The sequence below is a fragment of the Agelaius phoeniceus genome, chromosome 1, assembly GCF_051311805.1.
Source record: "Agelaius phoeniceus isolate bAgePho1 chromosome 1, bAgePho1.hap1, whole genome shotgun sequence".
Taxonomy (NCBI): domain Eukaryota; kingdom Metazoa; phylum Chordata; class Aves; order Passeriformes; family Icteridae; genus Agelaius; species Agelaius phoeniceus.
The window spans coordinates 128,596,088-128,613,981 of record NC_135265.1 but is presented as its reverse complement, the minus strand read 5'-3'; the positions used below and the strand labels follow the sequence as shown (position 1 = coordinate 128,613,981).

Genomic DNA, 17,894 nt, shown 5'->3' with positions numbered 1-17,894 from the left:
TCTGCTATGGCAGAATGGGTGGCCAATGTATTCATTATGGACAAGAAGAGTATTCATTTATGGACAATGCATTCATTTATGGACAAAATCTACCATTGATTTCAGACCAAATTATATAACCATTACAACTTCAGAGGCACTGTCAGTCACTCATCCCTGTTAAAACATCTGTCCATCCTTTCTCTTCCTCTGATGCCTGTGTTACCTTAGGACTGAGAAACCTTGCCTGGTAAAGCTTTGTAGGACAATTTCACTCCTGTAAGTTATTTCTGAGAAGAGGAACAGTTGGTTAAAAAAAATCTAGCCAGCTTAATCAGAACTTCATCTCATATAAATAATAGTCCTTCACATTTCTTTATGAAATCTTCATGCCTTTGCATATATTTCATGCAAACATCTTCCTATCTCCTTCTAATCGCCACTGGTACTTGGCTATGGCTTCTGTACTATCCCTTTGAAAGCCTGTTGTTAACTCTGCTCTGTGCTTAATGAAAAGCTGTGGTGCTCCTGAGAGACTGCTGTCTATATGTCAGTTGTGTCGTAGCCTGTAGAAATGTTTGTGGGAAAAAAATTTTCCTGATTTTTAGCTGCCACCTGTAAGGAAGCCCTTATCCCTGCCAGAGGTGTCTAGACAGCATAGTAATTCATATGATAGTCACGATTGGAACTTCCTATTAAATTTGGAAGCCTCTGTCGGGTTCTCTGCACTTGACAGTACTTTTTCTGTCACTCTTGACTGACTTGTGCTCTTTGCTTGACTGTGCAGTAGAAGGCTCAAGAAGACTTCTCTTCCACAATCTTCCTGCTGTGCATGAAGGTCAGCATGTTTGCATTCACTGCATTAAGGGGAATAAAATCGTTTGCATCTTTCAAAACAGCAGCTCCTGCCTTACTCTGTGCAGGCAAGCATAGAAGGGGACAAGTGGGGACTGCACTGTGTCCTGTCCCAATGAGTGACTGTTGCTGCAAAGGTGCTGAGCTGCATTTCCAGTAGCTGGAAGGCATCTTTTGGGAGTTCATCTGTGGATTTAACTAAACACAATATCATATTCTGATGAAAATGTGGATGTGTATGTCATGATTACTTAAATGCCTCATTTTCTATTGACTGAGATGAGTGAAAACAAAATAGCAATATCCTTCTTGGATCTGAATCCTACTGAGCTGAAGGTTTGTATTAATATGCAGAAATGGATTTAACTTCTGTAATTCTGATTTTCTTTATTAAGCCAAACTAGAAACTGTTGTACTTCCAAAGCTGTCACACATCCCACCAGGCTGTGCCTGCCGTAGGTGTGACAGTTTGCAGGAGCTGGGTGGAGCAGGCAGCCGGGGTCACTGCTCCCTTCAGCTGTCCGAGTTTAATCTGCTGCTGGACATGAGTCAACGCCCTGAGGAGCTCCAACACCAGGAGCCTGACTCAGCCTTTTAGCTGATCCAGACCGAGTGCAGCTGGAGACCCAGTAATCACTTGTTTTCCCCACCAAGGGTACACACAGCATGTCAAGATGTTTGCTGGGATAGAGAAAGTCTCAGTTGTTTATTCTGCAGTGACTCATTTTTATTAAGAGATCCAGTGAATAATAAAGTCTAGAAAGAGCTCTTATAAAGTCTAGAAAGAGCTCTTATTCTGTATTAAAACGTACTAAAACGTGTTGGTTGATTATTACACCTTCTGTATATAAATAAGATAGAAGTGAATGTTAATAATGGAAATTAACTGTGTGGTGTTTGCTGCAAAAGTACCCAATTTCAGGTTTTCAAATTGCAGTGTGTGTTCCATGTATTTTCATCTACAAGTATATTTTAGGAATTTAACCTATTTCTTTCTGGAAGAGGTTTTCTCCCAGTTTAGCTCTGAAGGCTTCTGTATATTTACTAGTTATATCAGACAATATGTCAGATTGTGCTCTTCAAATTTTTTTTAATTCCTGCTCAGGCGTTAGGATTCTGCATATGTAGAAAATTTTGGTGCTATCTTTATTTTTCATCTTCTTATTCTCTAGAGGAAATTACTGTGATTTGCACCATTTAATGTTGTCATCTTGGAGACCAGTAAATCTTGGTGTGCTTTGGTCCCCTCACAGTAAATTGTTTGTAAACTTTGTAGCACCTTCAACTGCTGTATTACCGAAGGGTGAATACAAAGACACTTTTCTGCTTTGAAACTTCTACACCACTTTGAGGTCTGGAAGCTTAGTGTATTTTGCCACTGAAATACACTGTCACTGATGCTTTTTTGTTTGCTCATCTTTGAAAGCTAATAGATTGGTTTAATTAATTGTCCAAGATTTCTCTAAAACAATGTCCTAATTCTTCCATTTAGCTGTGGCGTATCATACACTGTTGTTATCTCCTCTACCAGATTTTTGCAACAAGTTGTTTTAAAACTATAATCTCGTTGAAGGGAAAAAATGAAGTGCAGTTGAAAAGGCAGTTATGCCGAAAGATAAACACAGCAATATTACTTATCAAAATGAGTACAGTTTTTGCTTGCCTAATGAATGCAACATATAGCTTTCTCTATATATACAAAACCTGAGGGAAAAAAAAAAAGCTTTATAACATATAAAGTATGCAACATTATTTCAGGCATAACTGTATTGGATATGTATCTAGGCCTGAGAGTGTAGATAACACAATATAAGTGCTTTGCCTGTCTAAACATGTTAAATAAATGAGCATTCACTATCTCATTCAAATACATTAGTAGATGTACTCGCATAGTTAATTTTCTTTTTAATGCACTACACGTGACATTTGCAGCACAGAGCTATAGTGTATCTTACTGTTTGATGAAAGTTCTTCCACTTCCCCTCCTTCTCCCCCCCTTTTAAACAAACCTTTATTTGAATAAGCCTTTATGAAACAGATCTTTGGCATATCTTCTTTTCAGGAAGTTCAGTCAGTGTAAGCAGAGATAAAGCAGTCATGTTACGAAGAATATTACATAAGGGAAGATTTTTTAGAGAAAGAGGGTGACAAACATAAGGGAGGGGAAGAACGCCCTTAAGAGGAAATCTGATTTCTTTCTTGCAGCTGTTTGGTTTTACTCAGCTGTGATTTGCTATTCAAAATAAAACAAGCTTAGAGTTGAGAAAAAATTTACAGGAACTTTGGTGAAAATTATAATAAGAGAAGTGCTGCATAAGTTATTTTCACCTATATCTTGATTTTCATAATGCTGGCTTTTTAGGAGACAAAATGAAAAATTAAAATAATTTTTCATGCTGCAAATAGTTAGAAAAACTATCCCAAATTTGTTTTTCTTATACATGAAAATTCCTATGTTGGTAGAAGGAAGACAGGAAAAGTAAAAACTGTATGCCTCTTTACCTTAAATAAACCATCAAAATTTTAAAAAAATCAGAACTGCGAAGATAGCACTCATTAGGTAAGTTCTGGAATTTGATATTGTCAATTAAATCTTTCTGCTTTTTGTTTCCTGCAGGAGGGCAGCTTTGGTGTACCACGACCAAGGCCATCTCAGAGGGTGAAGAGCTGGTTGCCTTTGTTGTGGATTTTGACTCAAGGCTGCAAGCTGCCAGTCAGATGACTCTCACAGAAGGCATGTACCCCGCCCGCCTGCTGGACTCCATACAGCTGCTCCCGCAGCAAGCTGCCATGGCATCTATTTTGCCTACAGCTATTGTGAACAGTAAGTGAGGAACTCTATTCCCTGGCGGATTTTTAAAACAGCAGCACTCTAAGGCACATGTGAAAAGCTAATGCAGCGATGGTGAATTCATGACCGCAGAAACCACACCACAGCTCAAAGCCTGCTTTTGTTCCCCCATCATCTCAGATAAAAAGAGCAGGAAGAGCAGTCTGGCAAGAGCCTCACCCAGAGTACCTGCCCTCGTGTGGAGGTTCTGTGATCTGTTCCCAGAGGCAATAGGATTAGAAACTGTTAAAAAAGTAGATGAGATAAGTCGTCTAGCTCTCAAAGTCCAGCCTCTGCTGCTCAAGTAAGCTTGTTGCTTACTACTGCAGTTTCTGGTAACAATTCGTGATACTCAGCAAAAGAAACACATCCTTTCAGTGATTGTTTCAAAATGCAGCAGAAATCATGCCTAGGAGCAGCCCTGATTTATTGTTGCATCTCCACTCAATGTGGTTAACCAAGAATGTTTTTAGATCTTCTGGTCATCAATGGGCTCTGTCATGGATAAAATGCAGCATGCATTCAAGTGCTGTCCTTAGAGAGGATGGACATGAGTGTTCCTGGTACTGGGACAAAGTTTACATTTTTAACTCTTGCTTATGCAAAAGTTTACCTGCTGTTTACCTTTATACAGCCCTAGTTCCTCATCCTCCATTCTAAGTACTTTTCAAATATGTTGGCCATTACCATGATCCTCACCAGTCATCACTTTTAGATTTAGATTGCACATTCTTAGCTCTCAGCACTTTGCAAGTCTGTCCATTTAGACCTCATGCTGGAGCACTTCCTTATGCTTCCCATGGTTTCTAAGTATTCTAATTAGTTATAATGAATACTGAACACAGTATTTCAGGTGCACATGCACATGTGAGCACATGATCTGCCACTCAGACTCACACCCAGTAGTACCGAACCTTGAACAGTCACAACATCTTCAAGCTCTTCACACAGGACTGGTTAAAATATCCCGGGTAACACTTTTCATTCCATGTTTTCCTTTCACTTTATTTTTCCTTTTTAATTGCTTATTTTCTGGTAAGCAATTAAATTAAATTGCTTATTTTCTAGTAAACAATTTTGATAGCTACATATTTAATGCTAGCCTATTTTTAAAGATAAACCTTCAAACACCCTTATCATCCAAGTCTCCCCTTCCAAGAGTGAGTTGGAGCAGCTTCATGCCCTTTAGCTAAGCACATTCACTTCTACCCCACGAGTGGGGCAACTGTGAGCTGACATACCTGCTCACAGAACCAGCAATTAGGATTGCACAGGACCTTTCCAAAATAAGGTGTCAGAAGCACTTAACATGCCACTAACTGAAGTTACCACTGTTAGGGGAGGCCTGTTTATAGCCAACAAGGAAAGGAAGGAAATCTGTAAAGCAGAAAGGGAGCTGCTACCTTACCTAAAGGGCACAGATTGTTTCAGCTGAGATAATATTCTTGTGTAAATCTACGAGGCCAACTCTGGGCTTTGGCAAAGTAGTCAGATTTCTACAACATCACACTTCTGGAAACATCTTTTCTGTCAGTACTGACTTTTGCAGAGCCCTGGAAAGCCACACTGATCATTGCTGAGAGGAGTCTTTAAGTGTATGGTGCATCAGCTCTGGCTGTACAAGTTTAGCAGCAACTCAGAGTAACTTCTGTGTTCTTGACTCAAGGAAAATGCTAAAATAGCAAGTCTTACTGCTCATAACTTTCCACATCAGTCCCAACTCTGCCTCTGATCATAAGGAGCTATTTTAATGTTTCATTGTTGAGTTGGTAAAATTCAGTTTCTTCATTAAAGTCTTGAACTAGAAGTTGAGCAACAAGCTGAATGAATCTCTAAATTTGTAGTGAGCCCTCTCTTAAATATTCCTTTTCTAGATCTCTGAAAAAAAAATTGGTTTTGTAGCATGAATGGGGGATTTTTTATGTTTCCTAATATTTGTTAAAAACAAAATATCACCTATGACTCATTCAGCTTGAGGCTGAATGTTTCATTATGTGAAAGTATTCATTGAAATAAATTCCAATATTTTGCTTTTAAGTAATTAAAACATTAGTTTCAAGTAGCCTTTTTCTGTTTCGCATTGCTTTAGAATAGTAATAAGTAGTTCAGATCCCATCCCTGTATATTGTTCTCCCTGAAATTCCATCCTCTCATCATGCAAAACTCCTCAAACGCATTTCTTCTGCTTGGCATGTAATGGGAGTCACATATTCACCCTGCATAACTGCAGCTACAGACTGTGCAGGCCATCTAACCCATAGGAAATAAAGATGGCTGGAAGTCAAATTCATTAAGATAATCAGAAAGTTCAATTCTGTGATGGAATGCAGTCAAATTAATTCAAATAGGACAAGTTGCCCATATCAGAATTTCCTACTAGTACTTTTGGGCTTTCTTTTCTGTGGAAACACCAACAGTTCAACTTTTTTAAACCATTTGAGGCCAAAACCAAATGTTGAAATGCCACCTTTAAAGCAAACATTTCAAATTATGCAAGCTGTATCACTAATGTTTTAATAGTGGTGTATGTTGGAATACTAACTGTTCCATTAAGTGTTTGTGTCTGAAATTCATGCACAATTATTCAGTGGCAAAGGGAAAAATAGAAATTGGTAGTGGTATAAATATTTCTTGCAAATTCATGAGGAGAAAAATAGACAAGCATTAGCATTGCAATCAGAGAAGCAAACTAAGCAATGTAAATTTTGGCTGCATTTGTAAATATTTAGCAAATAAAAGACTCATCCATGTCAATGGGGTTGGAGTCTTCAACTTTGTTCACCCAAAGGAATTGAAACAAAGCAGTTGTCCTATACACATCAATATTTGAAATTAAACATAAATTGTCATGAATGGTAATGAATTACATCATCAGCTACACATGCCATGTTTTCAGAGCAGCCATTCTTCAAAACTAAGTTAATCACAGTCTCTAGCAGCTCTTTGCATTCTGAAGTCAGGGGAGTTTTCATGTTGATCAAGATGTGTTTTGATGTTGACTGCAACTGCCTGGTCCTAAGGTGAGCTGTCACAGTCTGGAGTTACTCATAATTTTATCCTCTCAGTCTCAAAAACAGTTGAGAGGTGTCCACACCAGATGCAGAGAATGGTCCTATGCCTATGATAATTCCTGAAATCTATGCATGAATGGGAATAGTGTTCATTGACTTAAGCCAAATGTATAGAAGGGACTGTTGTCATGATTTAGCAATATAGACAAGTTCCAGTGTTGAAGTGTGGATCCTGTCACAGTTTAATTTACTAGTGTAGATGTGTCCCAAAAGAGCAGGGAGTTCTTTTTGTTCTTACTGATAGGGTGGAAGGTTCACCTTTCAGAAAGATTAAACAGATCTTTTGTCTTTCTGAGATGTATACACAACAGGTTCTGTGTCCTTTGACAGAGTATTAACACACAAATATCTGTCCACTTTGTGGAAAAATACTATATCCATTATTACTCTTCACATTACTAAAGTGTGTAGCCTCTAATGCATGATCAAAATCCCAACTTCTTCTGTTGAAAACACTCTGTGTAAGCTCTGCATGGTCTCTCTTCAGAGGGGGGCTGACCCTTTGGGATAGGAGACAATGAAAAATTGCCTTATTTTTAGTAAATATCCTCTATGCATAATGAAAAGTGGAAAACCAACAATTTGCTGAAAACAAGAGGACAAAAAATACATAAGAAATTTCAATTTCTATAATTAATAAGAATACGAACCAAGGAAATAGACATGCTGCATAGAATAATATCACATTCAATATGATTGGATCTTAAGGAAAAGTAGTCAAGTCTTGCCTCCAGGATATCAGAACAAAAGGATTTTACAGTAATAAATGCATAAGCATACTGAAAATACACATTCTTCAGAATGATCTGTAGTTAGCGCTCAAAAATTCCAAGGTCCAGAGCTGGAAGTCTTGTGCACACAGAAACAAAATTGAAAGATGTCACCTAATGAGTAGTGATGTATTGGAAATACAGCATAGTTCCTTAATTCGTACTGCATGTTCCTAACAAACATTTAATTTAGTTTAATTTAATTTTTTAAAGTAATTATGTGCCAAAAGCTTCTAGCAGTTTTCTTTATGCAACTTTAAAAAAAAAAATCCTTTTGAAAGAAACAACTGTCTCCCATGTTAGTTTCTCATCTGCAAGTGACATTTTAAGAAACCCATTTCTCTGCTTTCAATGTTTTGTTAAATAAGTATTTTTTTAATGGGGAAGGGAGGGGAATTAATCTAGCTGTGTTAATTGGTTGGGACCAAGTGAACTGTGACTAACCTGCACCTGCTTATACTTGCTTGTAGAGGACATATTCCCTTGCAAATCCTGTGGCATTTGGTACCGAAGTGAGCGGAACCTGCAGGCCCATCTCATGTATTACTGCAGTGGGAGGCAAAGAGAGGGGCCACAGCTGTCAGAGGAGAGTGAGGACAGTGCTCAGCAGATATCCAGTGTCTGCCCCTTTCCACAGTGCACCAAAAGCTTTTCAAACGCAAGAGCTCTGGAAATGCACCTAAATTCTCACAGTGGTAAGTATCATGTATTTTTGTGTATCATCTTCTAGATTCAGCTTTTTGAAGAATTATTCACTGAAATATTCAGTAGGCCAAAGTCTCTCCAAATATTGTGTGTAGATAATACCAAAATGCCAACAGTTTCTGACCAGTGTTCTACACCAAGTACCTCTCCCAAGTAACCAGTGTCATTTATCTCACCTACTAATCCTCATTTATTGTTGTCTCTCTCTTAATGTGTGTATACACACATACAGGCAGCATTTCTTTACCTTTCTGGTGAAGGTATGATCAGGAGGCCAGACACAATCAATTCCTGCAGGATTCCAGCTACATACACACAACCAGAGAACTTGTCCTTCTGAAGTAATATCTTCCTCCTTAGCCCTAAAGCAGGCTTCATAGGCAGAAGGCTCTAAGGATCATGGTCCACAACTCTCTGCTTTTACCAGGACACTTGTTGCATAAAAAAACTTACTGTTTGATAGAAATATTCTTTTCTCTTCTTATAAGTATAAAATGGGGATAAAATGTTTTAGAATCTCAAAAACAGAGAATCATAGGTTTGTCTAGGTTGGAAAAGATCTTTGAGATCAAGTCCACCACCAAACCATGTCCCACATGACATGGTGTAGATGACCAATTTTGAATTGAATTAAGGCTGGAAACACAAGTTAAGAGTTTGCAGGACATTTTGCATTGGAGTTTTCAGTGGCAGAGAACACCCACAAATAAAAAAGACCGCAGGGTCAGTGTGTTGTGTGTTTGATGTTTGGTGTACAGAGCTGCTTCTGAAAAGAAACAAGGGCTCTACAGGTGTTCCTGATCCTCCTGTTCAATGAGTGGAGTCCAAAGGACATTAATGGGCGCTTCCATCACAGAAGAAAGCCTTATTTGCCTGCAGTGTAAAAACTCCTGGGGTGTGCATAATCTACTCTGTGGATTTGGTGAAGCAAAAAATGTTCCTTTGATACTTGGGTAGCAATTGCAATTCTAAAGGCCACATACTGTCTTGGAGGAGTTTGGTACCTCCCAGAAAAGGACTAGAATAGTGCTAAGTGAAAACTTCTTTATGTAGACAACACAGAAAACCCTTAGTCATTCATCATCAATGGCCCCCTGTTATCCAAGAGGAGGCATTCAGAGAACTGCTGAGCTGCTTGGATGTTTATAAATCTATGAGACCAGATGGGATCCATCCCAGGGTGATGAGGGAGCTGGCAGATGAACTTGTGAAGCCACTCTCCATCATTTACCAACAGTCCTGGCTCAGTGGTGAGGTTCTGTATGACTGGAGGCTGGCCGATGTGACACCCATTCACAAAAAGGGTGGGAAGGAGGATCCTGGTAATTCCAGGCCAGTTAGCCTGACCTCAGTACCTTCCATTGGTCAGGCAATGGAAAAGTTTATATTGAGTGTCACCATGCAGCACTTACAGGATGGCCAGGGGATCAGACCCAGCCAGAATGGGTTTTGGAGGGGTCAGTCATGTTTGACTAACCTGGTCTCCTTTTATGACCAAGTGACCCTCCTGGTAGATGTAGAAAAGGCTGTGGATGTTGTCTATTTGGACTTTAGCAAGGCCTTTGGTACTGTCTCCCACAGCACACTTCTGGGAAGACTGGCAGCTCACAGCTTGGACAGGAGCACTCTGTGCTGGGCTAGGAACTGGCTGGATGGCTGGGCCCAGAGGGTGGTGGTGAACGGTGCTGCTTCCACCTGGGGCCAGTCAGCAGTGGTGTCCCTCAGGGGTCTGTGCTGGGGCCAGTTCTGTTCAATATTTTTATTGATGATATGAATGAGGGCATCGAGTCCTTCATTAGTAAATTTGCAGATGACACTGAACTGGAAGCATGTGTCTATCTGTTGGAAGGTAGGAGGGCTCTGCAGAGAGACCTGGATCGGGTGGATGGATGGGCAGAGTTTAATAGGATGAAGTTCAATAAGTCCAAGTGCTGAGTCCTGCATTTTGGCCACAATAACCCCGTGCAGTGTTATAGGCTGGGCATGGTGTAGCTGGACAGTGCCCAGGCAGAAAGGGACCTGGGGGTGCTGGTTGGCCACAGACTGGACATGAGCCAGCAGTGAGCTCTGGTGGCCAAGAAGGCCAATGGCATCCTGGCCTGCATCAGGAATAGTGTGGCCAGCAAGAGCAGGGAGGTCATCCTTTCATCCTTCCCCTGTGCTTGGCACTGGTGAGGCCCCACCTTGAGTGCTGTGTCCAGTTCTGGGCCCCTCAGTTTGGGAAGGACATTGAGATGCTTGAGCGCATCCAGAGGAGGCAACGAGGCTGGTGAGGGGCTTGGAACACAAGCTCTGTGAGGAACAACTGAGGGAGCTGGGGGTGTTTAGCCTGGAGAAAAGGAGACTCAGAGGTGACCTTATCACTCTCTACAACTCCCTGAAAGGTGGCTGTAGTCAGGTGGGGGTTGGTCTCTTTCTCCAGGCAGAAACTGACAGAACAAGAGGACACAGTCTTAAGCTGTGCCAAGGTAAATATAGGTTGGATATTAGGAAAAAGTTTCTTATGGAAAGAGTGATAAAGTACTGGAATGGTCTGCCTGGGGAGGTGGTGGAGTCACTACCCCTGGATGTGTTTAAAAAAAGACTGGGTATGGCACTCAGTGCCATGGTTTAGTTGAAGTGTTAGGGTTGGGATGGACTCAATGATCTTGAAGGTCTCTTCCAACCTAGTGATTCTGTGTAATTTAGAGCTCAGATCTTTCTGTGCTTCAAGACACTATCAGGCTATTGCAGTTTTCTGTTTGTTGCCTAGCAAATATTTAACTGTGCAGTAAGCCAACAGTACCATAGGTTACAACAGCTTCAATAAGATCAGGTGCATGCAGCCCAGTGTGTCTTACAGCCTGGTAATTATAACCAGATACTCTGGGAGGATAACAGATGAATTTCTCCCCATGCAGAGGAAAACTGAAATATTAGCCATTGTGCAAAATATTTGCTCCAACTATTTGCATTTATTGACATAGCAACTGGCTTAGGTGTTGAGGATTTTGAGCCATGAGCTGTGAGTGACCATGTCTACATGTAATCTAGAGATCTATCTTCCTTGAAAGACATAGATCTGAGATTGTGGTGAATTTCCAGTAAGAATCTTTAGTTATTTCCTAGAAGAGAGACTAAACCTCAGGCCTTTTCCTTTCCTTTTAGTCACAAACCAGTCTATTCAATCATTCTTTGCACTCTTTCCTATACTGTCAGTCTTTTTTTTTCTATAGAGATTATCACAAGTTATAACACCTTCTGCAGGAGGAATGAAACATTCCTTTTCCAAATGTCTTGTAATCTTTGGAAGCACTGTGTTTGCTTCAACTCAACTGCTATTGCTGTTCCCACTGGAGGCTCTAGCAGACCTACACCACTGGAATGCAGAGCCCTGACTGAAATGCTAAGTCCCATAGAGACTGCTGTCACTGTACCAGATGATGGGGAAGCATGTGAAGCACCATCTCATGTCAGTGGAGGAGCTAAAGCTTTACGTGGCCTCCTGGGGAATGAGTGCCTGATGGGAAACAAAGTGCTGACTAAAGTGCTGTGTATCTCCTTGGTTCCCTTCTGGACTCTGAGGCCAAGAGCAGGTCAAATTTAAGATGTCACTCACAACTTGGGGGGTCACTGATGCTAGGGAAGAAACAAGGACCTCCAGGTACAACAATGTGACTACCCACAGAGTGAGATACAATATTCTCACAGTTTTGTATTGTCCAACTACTACACACCTACTTCACCTGACTGAGGTGTGGTATATGTGCCTATGTGTAGGCAGAACAAATACTCATTTTAAATTCTGAATATCATCCCTATCAATATTTTTTTCAGTTTCTATTGTCTAAAATGTAAGTAGAATCTATGTTGTTGCAGTAGAGAAATCTGGTCTTATCTCTTTTTAAAGCATTTTCAATTTCAAAATGCCATGAAACATGGAGTTTTTTGTTTAATCGGTGATTGTAAGATGTCTTTGAATGTACTGTTCTTGATAAAGTGGTAGAGATTTCATGAGGAAAAGGTGTCTGTCATATTATAGCAGTAGTTGCCAATGGCCATTATATGTGAAAGATAAAATGTCAGTGAAGTCATGTCTTACTGCTCCTCCTCCCTTCACAAGGAACACAGTCATCAGTCCTTTCTGATGAGGGTAGATCTGTAACCTCTTCCCAACTACAGCCAACCCATGCAAGCAAAGAGCTGAGCATCAGTAATACTCAAAATGCTACTTCTGCTTTGTCTGGCTTTCAGGCACACTGAGGGCTGTACCTCAAGCTACATCATAACCTTGAACCTCTTGACCTTGGTGTGCTTTCTGTGCATTCAAAATTTCCAGTGATTGTGTATGGGGAACATAATGTGTCCCTTTAGTTGCAACTGTAATTTCTGAGACCCTTCATTTAAAATAAGTCCAGTATATTTTTATCCTTTCCCTTGTTCTTTCTCTCCCTGCAGCTCTGATGAATGTATGCAAATACTAGGGCTCTCCAAAGCAGAGTAAAAGTCTGGGAATAACCTAGCAGTTTGAGAAAAAACCAATTCAAGTATTTTCAGGGTGACTAATACTATCTCATTAGAAAAAAATTAGTCGTTCTCACTGCATTTGTACCTTCTGTGCAGCTGATTTCCCAGTATTCTTCATGAGGGGAAAAATGGTCACTTTATTTTGTATTTTGCTTGTCTTTTCTGTAGGAGTGAAAATGGAAGAATTTCTCCCACCCGGTGCTAGTCTGAAATGCACAGTTTGTACTTACACTGCAGATTCAGTGATTAACTTTCATCAGCACCTGTTCTCGCATCTTACTCAAGCTGCCTTTAGATGCAATCACTGCCATTTTGGCTTCCAAACTCAGAGGGAGCTACTGCAGCACCAAGAGTTACATGTCTCTGGCAACAAAATTCAGAGAGAAAGTGACATTGAACACTCTCCAAGTGGAAATGAAGAAGGTTTACAGCCAGCAACGGACCTGTTGAGCAGAAATGATGTTCCACAGAGCCAAAAGACCATGCAGACTAAAGATGCAAGTTCTGATACAGAGCTTGATAAATGTGAAAAAAAGGCTCCACTTTTCCTTCCAAACCAGAGGCCAGAAACCCAGCCTGCCGCAAATAAGCAGAGCTTTTCATATACCAAAATAAAATCTGAACCATCCAGTCCAAGACTTGCTTCATCGCCAGTTCAGCCTAATATTGGTCCTTCTTTCCCAATGGGACCTTTTCTTTCCCAGTTTGCTTTTCCCCAAGACATCACTGTGGTTCCTCAGGCTTCAGAGATATTAGCCAAAATGTCAGAACTGGTCCATCGGAGGCTGAGGCATGGAAGTAGCAATTATCCACCTGTAATTTACAGTCCTTTGATGCCTAAAGGGGCTACATGTTTTGAATGCAACATAACATTCAATAATTTGGACAACTATTTGGTACACAAAAAGCATTACTGCAGCAGCCGATGGCAGCAGATGGCAAAGTCACCAGATTTTTCCAGTGTTCCAGAAAAAATGCCTGAAGCTGTAAGTCCCAGTAATGGTCAAAGCTCTATAAACATCCTGAATCCAGCTCCTCACACATCTGATCCAGAAAATCAACTTCTGCAAACATCTTGCTTAAACTCTTCCAATGTTTTAGATTTGATTGGGCCAAACAATAAAAGTCATGAAAAAGACTTTACTGCACAGCCTAAGAAGTTGTCAACTGCAAGCAATGGTGATGAGAAGATCAATGGAAAACCTTCTGATGTGAAGAATCCCAATGCTCCCTTAGTAGAGGGGGAGAGTGACCCCAACAAGACCACATGTGAAGCTTGCAATATTACTTTCAGCAGACATGAGACCTACATGGTCCACAAGCAGTATTACTGCGCCACTCGCCACGATCCCCCGCTGAAGAGGTCCGCTTCCAACAAAGTGCCTGCCATGCAGAGAACAATGCGTACTCGGAAGCGAAGGAAGATGTACGAGATGTGCTTACCAGAGCAAGAGCAGAGGCCACCACTAGTTCAACAGCGATTTCTAGAAGTTGCTAATCTTGGCAATCCATGTACATCTACTCAAGAGCCAACAGAGGGTCTTGGGGAATGTTACCACCCACGATGTGATATCTTTCCAGGAATAGTCTCGAAGCATCTGGAAACATCACTGTCTATTAACAAGTGTGTTCCAGTTTCAAAGTGTGATACTGCCCACTCCACCGTGTCTTGCTTGGAGATGGATGTGCCAATAGATCTCAGTAAAAAATGCTTACCCCCATCAGAGAGGACGTCCACTTCTCCCAAAAGGCTGCTGGACTACCATGAGTGCACCGTATGCAAGATCAGTTTTAACAAGGTAGAGAACTACCTGGCTCACAAGCAGAATTTTTGTCCTGTCACTGCTCATCAGCGTGGTGACCTGGGACAACTCGACAGTAAGGTGTTTCAAAACCCAGAAAGTGAAAGAAACAGCCCAGATGTCAGTTATGAGAGAAGCATAATCAAATGTGAAAAAAATGGAAACTCAAAACAGTCCTCTCCTAATGGAAACTTATTTTCCACACACTTAGCAACACTTCAAGGACTGAAAGTCTTTAGTGAAGCCGCCCAGCTTATTGCTACAAAAGAAGAAAACAAACATTTGTTTCTTCCACAATGCCTTTACCCTGGAGCAATAAAGAAAGCTAAAGGAGCAGATCAGCTTTCTCCATATTATGGAATAAAGCCAAGTGATTACATTTCTGGTTCTCTCGTCATTCATAATACTGATTTAGATCAAAGCACAAATACAGAAAGTGAATCTTCTAAAGGCCAGGCGCCTTCAAATGGATGTGCTGTGCCGAAGAAAGAATCTCTTCCACTACTGCCGAAAAACCGAGGCATGGTAATAGTTAATGGGGGACTAAAACAGGAGGAAAGGCCTGCTGCTAACCCACAGCAAGAGAACATTTCCCAGAATCCTCCACATGAAGATGGGCACAAGTCTCCTTCTTGGATCTCTGAGAATCCCTTAGCTACAAATGAAAACGTCTCTCCAGCAATTCCTACAGCAGAGGAACAGTTGTCTAGTATAGCTAAAGGTGTGAATGGCTCTACCCAGGCTCCAACCAGTGGAAAGTATTGCCGACTGTGTGACATCCAGTTCAACAATCTCTCAAACTTTATAACTCACAAGAAGTTTTATTGCTCTTCACATGCAGCAGAACATGTCAAATGAAACAATCGGTCACCTTTGGTACATGTGTTTAGCATATTGTTCCATGCAGTTTAAGGAAAGCTGTTTGAATTACATCTGGACAATCAGGAGATTTCACTATTGCTGAGTTGAAGACTTAAAGGTGTAATTTCATTACAGTCCATTAGTAAAGTGTATTATTGGTGCCATTTTCAAAAATATTAATTTATTTTACCAGCAGTATTCATAGCTGTAGTTATGTTATTTTTTATTTAAAAACTTTATATTAAAGTCATTTGTAATGTTATTGTATAGTTATTGTGTAGCACATATGGTTTGCACTGTATAGTAGATTTTAAAGAAAATAGTCGCAAACAATACAGAAAAGCATTTTAGAAATAGCTTCAAAAGCACTTGTGTATCCTGATTTTTTTCTTATATGCTGTTGCAGATATATGTATATGCTAAAATATAACTTGCAAAGAAGTTTCAACTATGCTGTAAAGTTCGCCTTAAAATTTCAATTTTTTTGAACAATTGGGCTCAGTTTGCACTTTATATTTTAGCACATACAGTACCTTAGTCATTAGGCTTTGCATTTGTATGTAGCAGTATGTTTCTGTCCACTTTCTTAATCTGAAACGTACGTTAAATGAAGATGGCATTTTCTTTCTTGTATAGTACTTGTATTTTCTTTCGCTGATGCATCTCTGTCTCAATTTTTAAACCTTTGCTGTTAAATGCAATACTTTATAAAGAATGAACAAAATTACTGGAAGCAGTATTGTAAGAAATGAGGTCATATCAATCAGTTTTATCTTTTGAAAGGCACAGTCTAAAACAAAACCCTAAACTCAATGCTGCAATTATGAATCTAATTCATATATAAGATATATTTAAATATAAGAGTAGCAATACTGCAACTGGTGATCACAAAGATAATGTTCTACTTCTGATAGAAATAATTTCTCAACAAATGTTGTTACTATGCATGTATATGGATGGAATAAAATTCCAGATAATTGGAGAAGTTTGGCTGTAATTTCTTTAATTTTTTAAAAATTTTGTTTTTCAAGGTTGATTTAGAGTTCACAAACTGTGAAAAAGCTCTTAGGAACAAGCTAACATTGCCCTCTCTTCAGTGGAAGCAAAGTATTCAAAGAGACAATGAGTACAAAGGATGCCTCCACTTCCAGGGAGTCCCTGCTGACAGGTCACTAGTGCAACTGGGTCTAAGACTGCCCAGTGAAGTAAAACTTAAAATGTGAGGGTCTGAAACCAGGAAGGCTGGTCTTCTTACTGGTGCCAAGGAATACATACTTCCTTGACAGTATCTCCATATGTCAAATTCAGCGGAACAATCTCCTTCCTAATACATCTGGTATGATTCTTCATGTGTTCAGTGTTCTTATATGAAAAACAAGATGATTCATTTAAGAGAACAGCAATTTGCTCCACTAATTCAGTATAGAAATATTAGTCAAAAATGTCAATTTATATTAAAATCTGAACTAATGCACAATTAGTACCATTCACTTGCAAATGTTTGGTCTCCTTTACACCGTTTTCATTTAAAAGATTAAGATTATAAAAATGACCTATTGATGCATTTTCATCCTACAAATTTGAAAGCAAAACCATGATCCGAATAGTTACATAAACTGTTGTATTTTAGTTTGTGTATCAGCCAAAGAAACAACTCAGAACAAGCTACATAAAAGGATGGTATTTCAGCAGAGCAGCCAGTTATAGTCCAGCATAAGAGCATACAATGCCACTGGCTTTCAGGAACCCCATTTCTGTGTAGCTTTTAACTGAAACGGTCTTTTTTTTTTATTATTTGTAAGTATAGCTACATGTAACCCAGCAAAAATAATAAACACTTCAAAACTATAGTTAGCAATTCTGCTGGTTAGCCAGGCTTTAAATACAGGTCAAGAATGCTTAAAATTGTACTAATTCTCAATTGCAACAAAGATAGCAGATGTATACATTCATTTCAGTAGGTCCAAAGTTGGTCCTATAGCAAACACTTCAGATAATAACACTTGTGAAGGAGAAAAAGCATTACGATCATAATAAAATGAGAATAAAAGGAGAATAAAATGAGCAAAATGTTCATGATTGCCAGTTAAGCGTTCATTAGAAAATAGACCAGGATATCTAAGACTTCACAATGTTTTAAATAGATAGTACATTTTAGCCTTTTTGGTGGCAAATCATTATTTTGAAGATTATCCATCAGGCAGTAATGGGTTAAAGAACTAGGTAATTATATCTGGACTGAAATAACCTAATTCTGAAAGATACAATGCATAGATGAAAACTTTTTAGGGGAACCTGGTAAGGCCATAGGTTGTGTAATTTATACTTGCAGAGCTCTAGGGGTGTGTTTAGACAGTGAGAAAGTAAAGGAAAATATCAGGGTTAAAGCAAATACCTAGTTGAGAAGTGATGCTGAAACAGGGAAGCCTTATCACAAACAGTTTCTGATGCAGAAATGCTGAGGGTTCCTGATATATTCCAGAGGTAAATTAAAGCCTGCCATGCTGCATTATAT

General features: G+C 39.7%; 1 protein-coding gene across 3 annotated transcripts in view; it reads left to right on the top strand.

The window, feature by feature from the left end:
• The window catches only part of ZFPM2 (zinc finger protein, FOG family member 2), a 309,611-nt gene extending 293,247 nt beyond the window's left edge, over positions 1-16,364 (top strand). For all 3 annotated transcript variants that reach the window (XM_077187052.1, XM_077187041.1, XM_077187047.1), the window contains 3 exons: positions 3,452-3,658; positions 7,976-8,200; positions 12,885-16,364. In XM_077187052.1, the coding sequence (XP_077043167.1) occupies positions 3,452-3,658; positions 7,976-8,200; positions 12,885-15,376 (2,924 nt within the window). In that variant the 3' untranslated portion in view covers positions 15,377-16,364. The remainder of the gene's footprint in view (positions 1-3,451; positions 3,659-7,975; positions 8,201-12,884) is intronic.
• Positions 16,365-17,894: the final 1,530 nt, after the last annotated feature.